Here is a 12,639-nt window from a genome sequence, read left to right as displayed (position 1 = left end):
CATGTCTAAGTTTCCTTTATTCATACATATGGGTTGAACTAATGTCACTGACGGGAACGACGCAGCTGAAGCTCTGCGCTCCTGGAAGACAGTGCCTCTTTATTGTTTATGTAACTTTCTTAATCTGTTGCCAAATTACACGGAGTAGTTGTATATCCTTCTTTTAATGGCTCCCTCAGGAGCTGCTGTATTTAGTCCACCTAGAAATGAGCAGTGTTCATCATTTGCTCAAACCCTTCATTTTGTGATAACTGCAGGATTAGGCAGCCGCCGAGTTCTAGCAATCAAATGAAATTCCTAATTACACGGAGAAGTTCTAATTAGTCTCCTAGAAATAATTAGCATTTATACCACATATTCTGCCCTAGTACATGTTTTCAGTGATGCAGCATCCAAGCACAGCCCCGTCTGTCAGCTGAACAAACACAACCGTGCAATAAAACCATCCTGTCTCGTGGCCGTCTGCTCAGCGCAGGCGACTTCTGGAGCTGATTCCCTTCGTCCAGATGAGATGTGCTGTTGAGAAGCAGCTCCATGGGAGCTGCAGCACGCTGCGGGCTCCTCCTCTCTGAAGTGCAATAACCAGGAGAACAAATCTACAGTAAACTTTCAATTCCCATTCTGACCGCTTCTGCTTCTGGTTTTTGAGTTGCACAAGACCGTAACTCTTCAGAACACAGTTAAATGGGACGTGTTTCACAGCAGCTCTGGAATTGCCCCCGTGCTGCTCTGTGAGCTGCAGTGCAGAAGTCCCTAGGGGCAGAGGGCCTGGGGGTGGGGGCTGTGCAGGGAAGGTGAGCCCATGGTGGTGCAGCCCTGGGGGAGGGATGGGGGAGCTGACACAGCCCGCACTGCTGTTCTCAGCATCAGCCCTGACTGTGGAACGATGAAATGTAGCAAATACCAAAGCTCATACAAAATCTTGGCACTCAAATTACCCGTAACAAAAATGCAGTTTATCATGGCACATTCAGAGTAAACGTTTTGTATTATTTGGACTATTTCACAAAACCTGGCTCGCTCTGGAAACCAAAGTGGTGTCAAAGTGGGGAAGAAGGGCAGTGCTGCCCATGTCCCCGTGCGCTGTTACCACTGGTCTCCTAACAACACCAGCCCTATTCCATCTGATTAAGAAACAAAATTGGTTTTTTATATTCCCCCCAGCATCCCTCAACGTAAAATCTACCTGTGCCAATTTTGGTAGCAGCTTCCTTTGCTAACACACCCGTGTTCCACAAACCTCTCTGCTTCCAGACGTGCTGTGCCATCACCTTAACGCGCACTGACGAGTGCTGGCTGTTAACGAAGGGCTCTGCTGCTTTCACCTCCGTTCAGCCCCTTCCATCACCCAGCACTGCTCCCACTTCACGCCGCTGACAGCTCCAATGCAAGCTGGGGGGCAGCACACAGCTGTTCCTCTATTCTAGCTCCATTAGTGCCATTCATTCAAACCACAGTGAAGTTCAGTGCAGGCTGATGGACGGCGCCCCACGGCCCGGCTCCGCAGCAACACAAGAGGCCATCACCTTTATGGGATAATGAAGAACTCCTCCAGCATTACAAAACAACTGAATTTTATTTTGGCAGAACTAAAAAAATTGTATATATTTATCTACATCGTAGTAAAAACCATGATTTTTTTCTTTTTTTCCTTCATATATTCACCAACACGCAGCCAACCACCCGGCACAGCACGGCGCCGCGGATGGCAGGGAGGCAACGCGCTGCCCCAGGACACGGTGCAGAAAAAGAACCCAAAGCGTACGCAGCGAGCACTGCAAAGACGTGCTTGGTGCAGAGCTCTGTCCTCCTCTTCCTCCTTTTATTCCTCCTCCAGGTGAGCGCAGCACGGAGCACAACCATCCACGCTGCTCCCACAGCCCGGCCGCACACAGCGCTGCCGAGCTCCGCACGCCGGAGATGAACGTTTTGGGACACCTTTGACATGAATGTTTATTCATATTAAAGCAGAAACCAACTCATAAATGCTTGTTTTTTTTTCGTTTGTTTTTCTCTTTATACACATGTGTGTCTGTAAAAGACGGGATGGGGCAGTTCAAAAAGGAGAAGGCTGCGAGCGCGGTCCTCACTGGAGGCGGCGGTAACTCTTACAGAGTTCGTGGTCCCGGATGTCCCCCCAGCCTCCGTTCTTGACGTGAGGGGACAGGGGGGCCATGGAGTACCTTTTGCTGACGCTCATCGTCTCGGGGAACAGGTACTGCCGGTTGCTGCTCAACAGAGAGTCGATTTTGGCACTCTGGGAGGACGGCCTGCAGGACTTCTTGTGGTGCATGCCGCAGTCTCCCGTGTGAAACACGCGCGGGATTTCGGGTACCAGCACCTTCCAGAACTTTGGAAGACACGAGACAGTCAAGTGCTGCAGCGTCCAGTCCCAGTTGTAGTCATCGTACGTGCAGAAGGCGTCCGTGCACTCGATGAGCTGCCTGTAGGTGTCTCTGCCGAAGGCCATGCCCATGTTGTGCTCCGTGGACTTCCACGTCTTCACCTCGGCCTTGTCGGCGCGGCCGGCGAAGCCCCCGCGGCCCAGCGCGTAGGAGCCCAGCGAGACCAGCTGGCACTCGGGGCAGTCGCGCTGCCGCAGCGCCCACAGCCGCTTGAGGACGTGGTAGAAGTCGGGCGCCAGGTAGTGGTCCTCCTCCAGGAAGACGACGGGCCCGGCGTGCTCCCGCAGCGCCCGCACGCGCTCCCACACGAAGTGCAGCTTCCACCACCAGTGGTGCTTGGTCTGCGAGAAGCGCGCCTCGCGGTAGTGGCCGAACGAGTCGGGGAACTCGGCGTTGAGGCAGCCCAGGCGCAGCGCCGCCGCCCTGCCCACGTCGCGGGGGCAGTCGCGGGGGTCGTGGCCGGGGAACTCGCGGGGGTACAGCTGGACGCTGAAGGGGAAGAAGACCTGCAGCACCGGGCAGAAGTCCACGCCGGCCGCCAGCCGGTTCAGCTCGTCGGCCCACAGGTCGTGGCTCAGCACCAGCAGCACGTTCTCCACGCCCGCCGCGCGCCGCAGGGACTCGAGCAGCAGCCGCAGGTGCTCGGCGCGGTCGTGCACCTGCACCACCAGCACCACGTCGGGGCCGCCGGGCCGGGCCGGGAAGCGCCCCGCGTTGCGCAGCGGTTGGTCGAAGTTGAGGCGGTAGACGAGCGAGCGGTAGCTCAGCGTGCCGTTCTCCGCGCCGGCGGTCGGGGCGGCGGCGGAGGCCGAGGCCGAGGCGTTGCCGGCGCCGGCGGGGCGGCGCGGCGCTTCGCTGACCCGCGGCGGCTCTCCGGTGCCGCCCCGCTGCTGCGGCTGCTGCGGCCGCCTCCGCCGCCCGCCCGTCCCCCCGCCTCCCCACAGCACCAGCGCGCAGGCCGCCAGCGCCAGCGCCAGCAGCAGCACCTTCCGCTTGTAGATCCGCAGCCTCATCCTCCCGCCGCCGGCGGCCGCGCTGCCGCCGGCGCCGCCGCTCCCGCTCCCAGCTCCGCGCGTGTGCGCGCCGCCGCCGCCCCACGCTCACACGTCGCCGCCCGCCATAGGGCGCCCGCGTCCAGCGCCGCCGCGTCCTCATTGGCCGCCGGCGACGCCATTTTGAGAGGGGCTTCCGGCGGGGCGGAGCTGCGCGCGTGTGTCTCTGTGCGTGCGGGGAGCGGGGTCCGGCCGTGGTGCCCGGGGAGATGAAGGGACGCCGTCTATGGAGCCGCTCCGAATCTGCGGCACTGAGGTGGATCCTAACAGAGGTCGCTCCCGGCCGTGCCGATGGGACGATACACCGCACGCAGAGAGCAGATACAGCATTTAATGACACAGAACGGTACAGGAACGGTTAAAATAGCGGAGTGAAGAAACCTTTACACATCAGAGTGAAGAACTCCCGGGTCTCTCCGACATCATCATTACACACCAGGAACCCCCAGCGTGGGATTCAATCTGCACAACGCCCAAGGAAACAAAGCACAGCTGGTGTGTTTAGAAAAGGTGTTTCTATTACAAAGAGATACAAATTGTTCAGTAAAAAAAACGACAACAAAAGGCCCCTTCTTGAAGCACAGGCAATGAGAACACAACTGGAGCACGTTCTCATTCAACCAGCATTTCTGGCTCCTGGCAGAGGCTCCAGCAGCAGCTGGGCACCGCGTCCCCTCCACGCAAGGCTGCGACAGAGAACCTCCTGCAGCTCCTGCGAGAACAGGGCTGTCAGTGGTCGGCGCTGCTCTGCAGGTACCTGTCCAGGAACTGGGAATAGCAGCCCAGAGAACAGAAGTAGCAGATGATGGGCGCCTCCGTGCCGCCCATGTTGTCCACCAGGACCACGGTGTGAGCCACGTGGTGCAGGTTCATGGTCACCGTCAGCTGAATGAAGCTGCTCAGGCAGGCGCTGCCGCACTGGCAGGTCTTGGCCACTTCCAGATCTTTGCAAAGGTGGGAAGGCAGCAGCTGACAACCGTACGGGATTCTGTTGGACAAGAGCAGGAGGTGAAATCAATCAGTGTCACTCAAACACAGCGGTGCTGCACGCTGTCAGTGCCGAAGCGAGACCGTCCCCAGCACTAAGCTGAGTTGTGGCCGCTTTCTGAGAGAGCCACAGATATCACACAGCTGCATTTCTGACCCCCAAGTGCCAAGGATTTGACCTCCGGAAAACACTGCACCAAGCAGCAGGGATTCCCACAAATCGCAGCAGCCTGACTCATAGCGACAGGGAATGAAGAGAGAAATGGATGTGAGAAGATGAAGCAAAAACACACCCACAGTAAATGCTTGCCCTGCCCTCTCGTTAGCCAGGCAGCTCACCCAGCTCAGCCAGGTACCCAAAAAGCTGCTGTCATTCTGACATGAGGAAGCAGCACCCAAACCTGCAGTGTGCACAGAGGCAGCAGTGAGCCCGCTGTGCTGCTCGTGAGAAATTAAGGCTCTCTTGTCAAGGTGTTGTTGTCACCAACACAACAGAATCACTTCAGTTTGAACTCGCAGCAGAGTGGCACTGCTTTTGGGGCGCAAAACAAGAACTCCCGTGTGCTGTGTTGACTTCCAGGTGTGTGGAAGCCACCAGCTGTCACGCAGGACTGGCAGAGTAGGTCTGACTCACATCACTACACCTATGTGTCCCATTCTTTCAGCATGCCATCATTCACATAGCTCAGGCTCCTGTGGTTTTTGTCATCAGCTCAATTTCAGGACATCCTTTTTTTCCGGTCAGGACAAACACAATCACAGCTCTGGTGCTTGCCCAGAATGCCACTACGAAGATTGATTTCCAAGTGTTTGCTTTTGTGTCTTGTTTTCTTCCTCTCTCAAGGTTCTCACAGCTTATTGTCACTCCTGTTTCTTCCTCTGTTAATTCTCACACCCAGTGAATGTCACACAGAATGCCTGTCACCTACCTGCTACTTTTTTGGGGGGGGGAGAGGGTTGGGTGTGAAGATAATCACACTTAGCAAGTCCATGTGATGGACTTCCACGTAAGAAAGCCCTGCACACAGTGCCCCACGGCGTTCCCTCCCTCGGTGCTGCTGTACCAGTCACAGCACGCTGCCAGCTGTGCTCCCACAGGTCTGAGCAGGTGCTGATTCCACTGCCCCCACCTTCCCGAGCCTCCTGCAGCAGAAAGCAAACACTGCAAACCCACTGTGATTTATGTAAAGTCAGAAGTGGGCAAGGTTTGAACCTGAACGCTCGGCTGCTCACCTCATCCGCAGGGTGCGCCCCGTGTGCCTGCAAACACCTGGAGCACGGACTGCTGAGCAATCAGGCCAGCATTGCTGGGCTCTCCCCACCCCAAGGCAGGAACGGGCACACCAAGCAGGTTAGGAGAACCTCAGGTCTTTATCTCACCACCTGTCTGTATCCGTGACTCCTCCACTGCCTCGCCGCCTTTCCACCCAGAAGAGCAGAGTGGGGATGGCAACAGATGGTAGCACAGGCAGGGGCACACAGTGAGAGCTGTAAGTGCTGCGAGGGCAGGGGAGAGGAGGACAGACAACAACAAACCCAGCAGCCTGGCCAGCAGGGCAACGACTTACTGGAATGCCTCTTTCTAACACTGCTCAGCTTCTGCACGGTGCCACGCAAAGCAGCCTGACCTCAATGCTGTGTGGCACAGGGTGACGTCCTGCCAGTGCTGTTCTCACATGGGAAGGGACAGCTATGGGCTGGGTTTTCCCACGTGGTTTTAGCATAGTTTAATCTGAGCGCAGGATGAAGGGCAAGCATGTTTGAAAGCAATTGCTAAGCCAGAGCCCAACAGAAAACACGACCAGAGCCTTAAAATCTGCTGTAACACAGGAGGACAAACTCCTGCATACAAAGAGCTGGAAGCAGTTCAGGATTACAGAGCTGAATCTTTTCCTATGGCTGGACAAGAATATTCTGTTATGGTGCCCTCATCCTGTGGATACAACTCATTTCAATCTACAGCATTCTCTAAATGCTTCCTAGCTCCCAATTTACTGCTGGAAGCTGTGGTATCCTGGATAATAATGGCATTAATTTACGAGCAGAATTCAAAGCAACTTGAGCATCGTGAAGAGCAGTTCCCACTAATGGAAAAAAAACCAAACCAGGGAAGCTGAGCGGGTTTGAGACAGAGGTGAAATGTGTACCCATCGTGCTACCCTTACCTGTAATTTACAGTAGCTCTTGCAGCACACTCTAATAAAGTCAATGGTATTTTCAATTGTATGCTGGGAAGAAGGGGATTGGGCTGTTCAAAAGGATTTCCAAAGAGATCCAAGTTCTCAAGACAGAGCTTCCTAAAATCGCTGGGCAGGAAGGGCAGTTTGTTCCGAGCCGCTGACAGAAAGCGCAGATGATCCAACTGGCCGATCTTGAACGGCAACCTGATCAACTCATTGTCATCCAGCTTTAAATTCACCAGTTCTCGCAGCTGGCAGAACTGAATCGGGAGCGCTTTGATTTTGTTCTGGCTGAGGTCCAAGCACTGGAGAGATTTCTGGAGGGTAGAGCTGCACAGAGCGCTGCTGAACGACTCCAGGTGATTGTCGTGCAGGTTCAGCTCCTGAAGGAAGACCAGCTCACCGATGGTGGCTGGCAGCTGCTTTATGTGGTTGTGGCTCAGGTCTAACTTTCGCAGCTTCTTCAGACACAGCACACGCGTGTCGACCCGGGCCAGTTTGCAGTATGAGGTTTGGAGGTGCTCGAGGGAATAGGGGAAGCCCTTGGTGAGAGGATAGTCCCTTCTGGAAGTGATGATCAGTTTGGTTTTAGGCTTCTCAACTTCTGAGGTCTTTGCTGGTACCAAAGCTGAGAGTGGGAGAGCAGCGACGTCGGTCCCTTGGTGAGCCAGTCTCACAGCTGAAAGGAAAGTCTTTAGATTGCTGACATTTGCCTGCAGGAAAACACGAGCATGGCATTAAAGGTTCATTATTCTTGCACTCATTTGTACAGTAACTTTTGGAACTATTTTCTGCAGACACAGAGATCACAGCATGGCCTGGGTTGCACAGGAGCACAGTGCTCATCCAGCTCCAAGCCCTGCTGTGTGCAGGTCGCCAACCAGCAGCCCAGGCTGCCCAGAGCCACATCCAGCCTGGCCTTGAATGCCTGCAGGGATGGGGCATCCACAGCCTCCTTGGGCAACCTGTGCCAGTGCCTCACCACCCTCTGGATGGAAAACTTCCTCCTAACATCCAACCCAAACCTCCCCTGTCTCACTTTAGAACCCTTCCCCTTGTCCCATCACCATCCACATTTGTAAACAGTCACAATCATCAGGTGATACCAGCTCAGCAGGGGAAACGATTCAGGCTGTTCCACTATGTGCTGTTTACAGTATTTAAGAACAAATGACGAGCAAAACAAACCTCTCTGAATAGCCCAGAACCAGCAGTGTTGGCACTCAGAAAAGGAACAAAGCACAGATCTCTCAGCTGAACAGAAAGTACAGAAAAACAGCCCCACACACTGTGATGTCCCTAACCTGCAAGGTGATTAAAGGACAGTTTACACCAGCACTGGAGGGAAAGCAAAGACTTAATTATCCCATGCACATCTACTTATTCTGATGGGATATCCTCCTGAGAGGGGGAAATTGCACAGCAAAAGCTTGGTTCTGCAGCTTTCATCTATCACATCTATCTCAGCCAGCCTAAAACACATCACAGAATCACAGAAGGGTCTGGGTTGCAAAGGAGCACAGTGCTCATCCAGCTCCAACCCCTGCTGTGTGCAGGTCACCAACCAGCAGCCCAGGCTGCCCAGAGCCACATCCAGCCTGGCCTTGAATGCCTGCAGGGATGGGGCATCCACAGCCTCCTTGGGCAACCTGTGCCAGTGCCTCACCACCCTCTGGCTCAAAAACTTCCTCCTCATATCCAACCCAAACCTCCCCTGTCTCACTTTAAAACCATTCCCCTTGTCCCATCACCATCCACCCTTGTAAGCAGAGGTTGAATAGAGATAGGACACGCTAAGCAGCTCTCTCCAACCACAGGCAGAGCTGCCATGCTCTTAAGTACAGATCAAAGCAAAGCAGAAAGGAAGGAGAAAAAGTACTCCAGATCTGTAAAGACCAAGTGGAACAGCTCACTGATGGAATGAAGTGGCAATATTTCTTGGCTCTTTGTGTGAGATGCAATAGCTACCTGCTGCTTCTCATAGCTAAACACTCTGGGATGTATAAGTAAGTTTACACTGTTTCGTGAGTTGAAAATAACAGTACTCTGTGCTGTGGGTGTTTAAAATAGATTTCTTCCACAATATCTACATAAAGGTGCTATAATGTCTCTAAGAATACATTGAGAAAAATACCAAGACAAACACGCAGGAAAAAAAATGAAAAGAATTATCTGGAAGCGTTCAGGAAGTAATTTTCTGCCAGAAGTCCAATGCCTTCCCAGTAGAAGAGATGTCAGAATACTGAATTAGTGTGCTTTGGCACCACACAAGTCCTGTGTTGCAGAGCTAAACGAGAGATGAACAGATTATGGAGCTGTCAGACCTTGTGTGCAGTGCAGCAGACCTGCTGAGGGCAAAAAGCCCAACACAAACCCACTGAACACACTGCCCCATCCCTGCAGGCATTCAAGGCCAGGCTGGATGTGGCTCTGGGCAGCCTGGGCTGCTGGTTGGCGACCTGCACACAGCAGGGGGTTGGAACTGGGTGAGCACTGTGCTCCTTTGCAACCCAGGCCATTCTATGTGTGCCCCCCTCACCCACCTTACTGAGGCACACATCCACGGCGGGCTCCTTCAGTCTCACGGTGGCTTTGCCCTCCTCCACGAAGCGGGTGAAGAACTGCTCCACGTTGTCCTGCACCTGGAGGGGAACAGCGGGCATTGAGCAGGGCGGGAAGGAGACCCGTGCGGCCCTCCAGCCCTCAGCCTCACCCGGTAGCGAACCCCGGCCCGGTCCCGCGCCGTGCAAACCATCAGGCACACGCCGCCCCGCGCCCGGCCGGGCTGGCGGCCGAGGGACAGCAGAGCTCTGGTGCCGCGACCGCGGCCCCGCAGCCCGCAGGTGGGCAGCAGCCGGCTCACCACCTCCACATCGCACTGCAGCCGCATCGCCGGCCGCTCCTCCCCTCCCTTCCCCTCGCCTCGCCTCGCCTTCCCTTCCCGCCTTCCCGCCCTTCCGGAAGGGCGGGAAGGGAAGGCGAGGGGAGGGGAGGAGCGGCCAGAGCTGCGGCTCCGGGAGCGAGCGCCGCCTAGTGGCGGGGCGGAGCGGGAATCGTGGAGCCATAGAAGCGCTCTTCTAACCGCCCCACTTGGAAAAGTCCCCTGATATCCCGCCCCCACACCGTGTCCCTCAATGCCACATCCCCGCGGTTCTTCAGCACCTCCCGGGAAGGTGACGAGGACAGGCTGAGAGCTGAGGGCGCGGTGTGGTGGTAGAACAAGAGGTGATGGCTTGGAAAAAAAAAAAAAAAGAGAGATGGAGGTTACGCAGCTGTACGACTCGCTGTCGGTCAGCAGGAGGCGCTGCGGAGCCTGCAGTGGCGCGGTGCTGCCAACAGGAGGCGCTGCGCGCACGAGGCAGTACAGAGGAGTTGGGGGGTCGCAGGTGGGCAAAAGGGTTTCGTGGTGCGGGCAAAAGGAACCCGCGTCTCTCTGTGTTGCCCAGGCTACGCTGCAGTGGCTATTCACAGGCGCGATCCCGCTACTGACCGGCACGGGAGTTTTGACCTGCTCCGTTTCCGACCTGGGCCGGTTCACCCCTCCTTAGGCAACCTGGTGTGCCTCGGCTCCCCGGGGCTCACCATATTGATGCCGGCCTTAGCGCGGACGCCCGCTCGGCATAGCGCACTGCAGCCCAGAACTCCTGGGCTCAAGCGATCCGGCGGGCTCAGCCTCCCGAGTAGCTGGGATTACAGGCGTGCGCCACCGCGCCCGGCAGCGGCTCCACCGCAACGCCTCTACTATAGCTCTGCTCACCGCTGACGTCACGTCGCGGAGGGAGGGGGGAGCGGCACGGTCTGAGCGCACGCTGCCCTCCGTGCTCTTGCGCCTGCGCTCTGTGCGCTGCGAGGGCCGCGCCGCGGTGCAGGGCGGGAGGCCGCGCAGGGTTGATCAGCGCATGCGCGGGCCGCCATCTTTCTCTCGCGGCTGGGCGCGCGGCAGGCAGCATGGGGCACCAGCAGCTCTACTGGAGCCATCCCAGGAAATTCGGCCAGGGCTCCCGCTCGTGGTTTGTATCCATCCCGGGGGCGGGTGGGGTTCTTAGGGCCGTTGTATCGCGGTATCCTTTACTCTCTGGGTCTTCCTCCCTGCTCCGCGCCGCCATTACTCGCCCTGACCGCTCCCTTCTCTCTCCACAGCCGCGTGTGCTCCAACCGCCACGGCCTGATCCGTAAGTACGGGCTGAACATGTGCCGGCAGTGCTTCCGCCAGTACGCCAAGGACATCGGCTTCATCAAGGTGAGCGCCGGGCTGCGTTGAGCCGGGAGGGCTTTGTGCTTCCCTGCTGGTGCCTCACGCTCTTGTCGTTCTTTTGCAGCTGGACTGAGCGCTGGCAGGATGAGGCTGTCACCAGCGGATCCTGCGGCTTCCTCGGGCCTCCCCGTCCCACCTGCAGCGCCTTGGTGTAGCCTCTCTCAATAAATGGTCTCCCTGCCCCATTTGTCTGTGTCCGACTGCTTTCTGTGACTGTTTTTGTGGTTTGTATCTCATTACCATGCCTGTTTTAGGAGGGCTGGGTGGTGTATTGGCCTACATGGGCCTGCCTTGGTCTCTTAGGCTTTAGCCAGACAAAACCAAGTGATGCTTTAGTGATGCTTTTGAGACCTAGAGATGCAGCCTGCCTGCTCTTAGCTGCTTGATGACTCTCATGTCGTCTCACCTAATTAAATTGGGCTCCTGGGAATCTCTTGCTGCCCTGGTCTGGGTTGGTGTGTTTCAGAGAATCCTTTGAGTTGGCAGGGACTCCTAAGGGCCGTCTGGTGCTGCTCCCTGCAGTGAACAGGAATGCCCACAGTCCCATCAGACGCTCAGACCCCATCCAGCCTGACCTTTTGTCTTCAGGCACAAGGTACCACCTCCTGTCTGGCAGCCTGTGACAGTGCCTCAATGCCATTACTGTACAATATGAAACAACAGAACCCTTCATCCTTACATTCAATATAAGTATCTCTCTTAGTTTGGAACCATTTCCCGTTGACCTGCCACAATGTGTTTTGCTGAAGAGTGTGTCTCCTTCTTTCTTACGACTCCCCTTTAAGTATTGAAAATCCTTTCTAAGGTCTCCCTGCAGCTTTCTCTTCAGGTTGAACGGCCCCAGCTCTCACAGTCTGTCCTTATAAGGGAGGTGTTCCATCCCTGAGATCGTTTTTGTTGCCTTCCTCTGAGTGTGCTCCAACAGATGTTTGTCTTGTTGGGTGTGATGGGAATCCTTACACTTCCCTCACAGAGATAGTTCAGACTGAGGTAGAGGGGTGTCTTCAATGTGTGCAGATGCTGCTGATGTGCCAACTTCTGTTATGTCTGACTTAGGAATCATTCCCAATGTTTGGGGAGGCCGCCCATCTCTTAGATAGGATTTGCCACTGTTTGGGGTGGCCTTATAATTAACTTTCAATTTGGATTGAAGGTGTGTGTCAGGAGGCTGTTCTGCTATCCAAGCAGGTTTTTTTATCATCTCTTTGAAGTTATTTTGCTCTGCATGAAGTCACTGAGCAGCTGAATGGTGCAGTTATACTTGTATTGGTAGATAGACCAAATCCTTCCTGCCGAGTGCCCTGAATTTAGTCAGGGAATCCTCTTGGCCTTTTTTTTTCTTGTCCAGTGAGTGTTAAATGAAACTGAACAAACTGGAGTAGCGTTGGAGGGATGGGGCCATATCCCAGTGCTGGTGGCTGCAGTGTTTGTTCCATGTGCTATTAAAGCCTTGCTGCTGAGGTGGAGAAGGGCATCAGATCCTGATCTTCATACCTCTCTGAATTGTGGAGGAACCCTGTTCAGGTTTCTGTGTGGACGGAAGCAGATTGGGATGTGACGGATCCTGTGGTCATAAGATCATGGAGCTGTCAAACAGGCAGACATGCCTGACATCATGGCTTGTGGCCTATGGTGAACTTTAGCATCCTGCTAGGAACCTCTGACAGCGTGTGGCTGTTGAGCAGGAGATTGAGATGTGTCTACTGCAAAAGCAGAAAGGCTGTGGGGGTAATGTTGCAGGCTGGTAGCAATAGCATGGG

The 12,639-nt window shown here is 55.3% G+C and overlaps 3 protein-coding genes across 4 annotated transcripts; 1 reads left to right on the top strand and 2 right to left on the bottom strand.

The window, feature by feature from the left end:
* Positions 1-1,557: 1,557 nt before the first annotated feature.
* On the bottom strand, positions 1,558-3,474 carry MGAT2 (alpha-1,6-mannosyl-glycoprotein 2-beta-N-acetylglucosaminyltransferase). Its single transcript, XM_052696632.1, has one exon. It carries the CDS (start codon positions 3,416-3,418, stop codon positions 2,087-2,089), a length of 1,332 nt encoding a protein of 443 aa, XP_052552592.1. The 5' UTR covers positions 3,419-3,474; the 3' UTR covers positions 1,558-2,086.
* Positions 3,475-3,774: 300 nt separating this feature from the next.
* Positions 3,775-9,566, bottom strand: LRR1 (leucine rich repeat protein 1). Of its 2 annotated transcripts, none has more exons than XM_052696641.1 (4): positions 9,338-9,566; positions 9,168-9,266; positions 6,610-7,337; positions 3,775-4,445 (listed from the first exon to the last, which is right to left on the bottom strand). In XM_052696641.1, the coding sequence occupies exons 1-4, from the start codon at positions 9,512-9,514 to the stop codon at positions 4,187-4,189; spliced, it is 1,263 nt and encodes a 420-aa protein (XP_052552601.1). In that variant the 5' UTR covers positions 9,515-9,566; the 3' UTR covers positions 3,775-4,186. The 2 variants fall into 2 exon arrangements, with proteins under 2 accessions (XP_052552601.1, XP_052552602.1); XM_052696642.1 differs by having other exon boundaries at positions 9,350-9,566.
* A 928-nt stretch (positions 9,567-10,494) lies between these two features.
* RPS29 (ribosomal protein S29) lies at positions 10,495-11,066 on the top strand. Its single transcript, XM_052696703.1, has 3 exons — positions 10,495-10,634; positions 10,765-10,864; positions 10,944-11,066. Exons 1-3 carry the CDS (start codon positions 10,573-10,575, stop codon positions 10,950-10,952), a joined length of 171 nt encoding a protein of 56 aa, XP_052552663.1. The 5' UTR covers positions 10,495-10,572; the 3' UTR covers positions 10,953-11,066.
* The last annotated feature ends 1,573 nt before the right edge of the window (positions 11,067-12,639 follow it).

This window comes from Tympanuchus pallidicinctus, unplaced genomic scaffold (assembly GCF_026119805.1).
Source record: "Tympanuchus pallidicinctus isolate F22 unplaced genomic scaffold, pur_lepc_1.0 scaffold3, whole genome shotgun sequence".
In the NCBI taxonomy this organism is placed as follows: Eukaryota; Metazoa; Chordata; class Aves; order Galliformes; family Phasianidae; genus Tympanuchus; species Tympanuchus pallidicinctus.
Note: the sequence above shows the minus strand (reverse complement) of the source record. Positions and strands in the feature narration are given on the sequence as shown.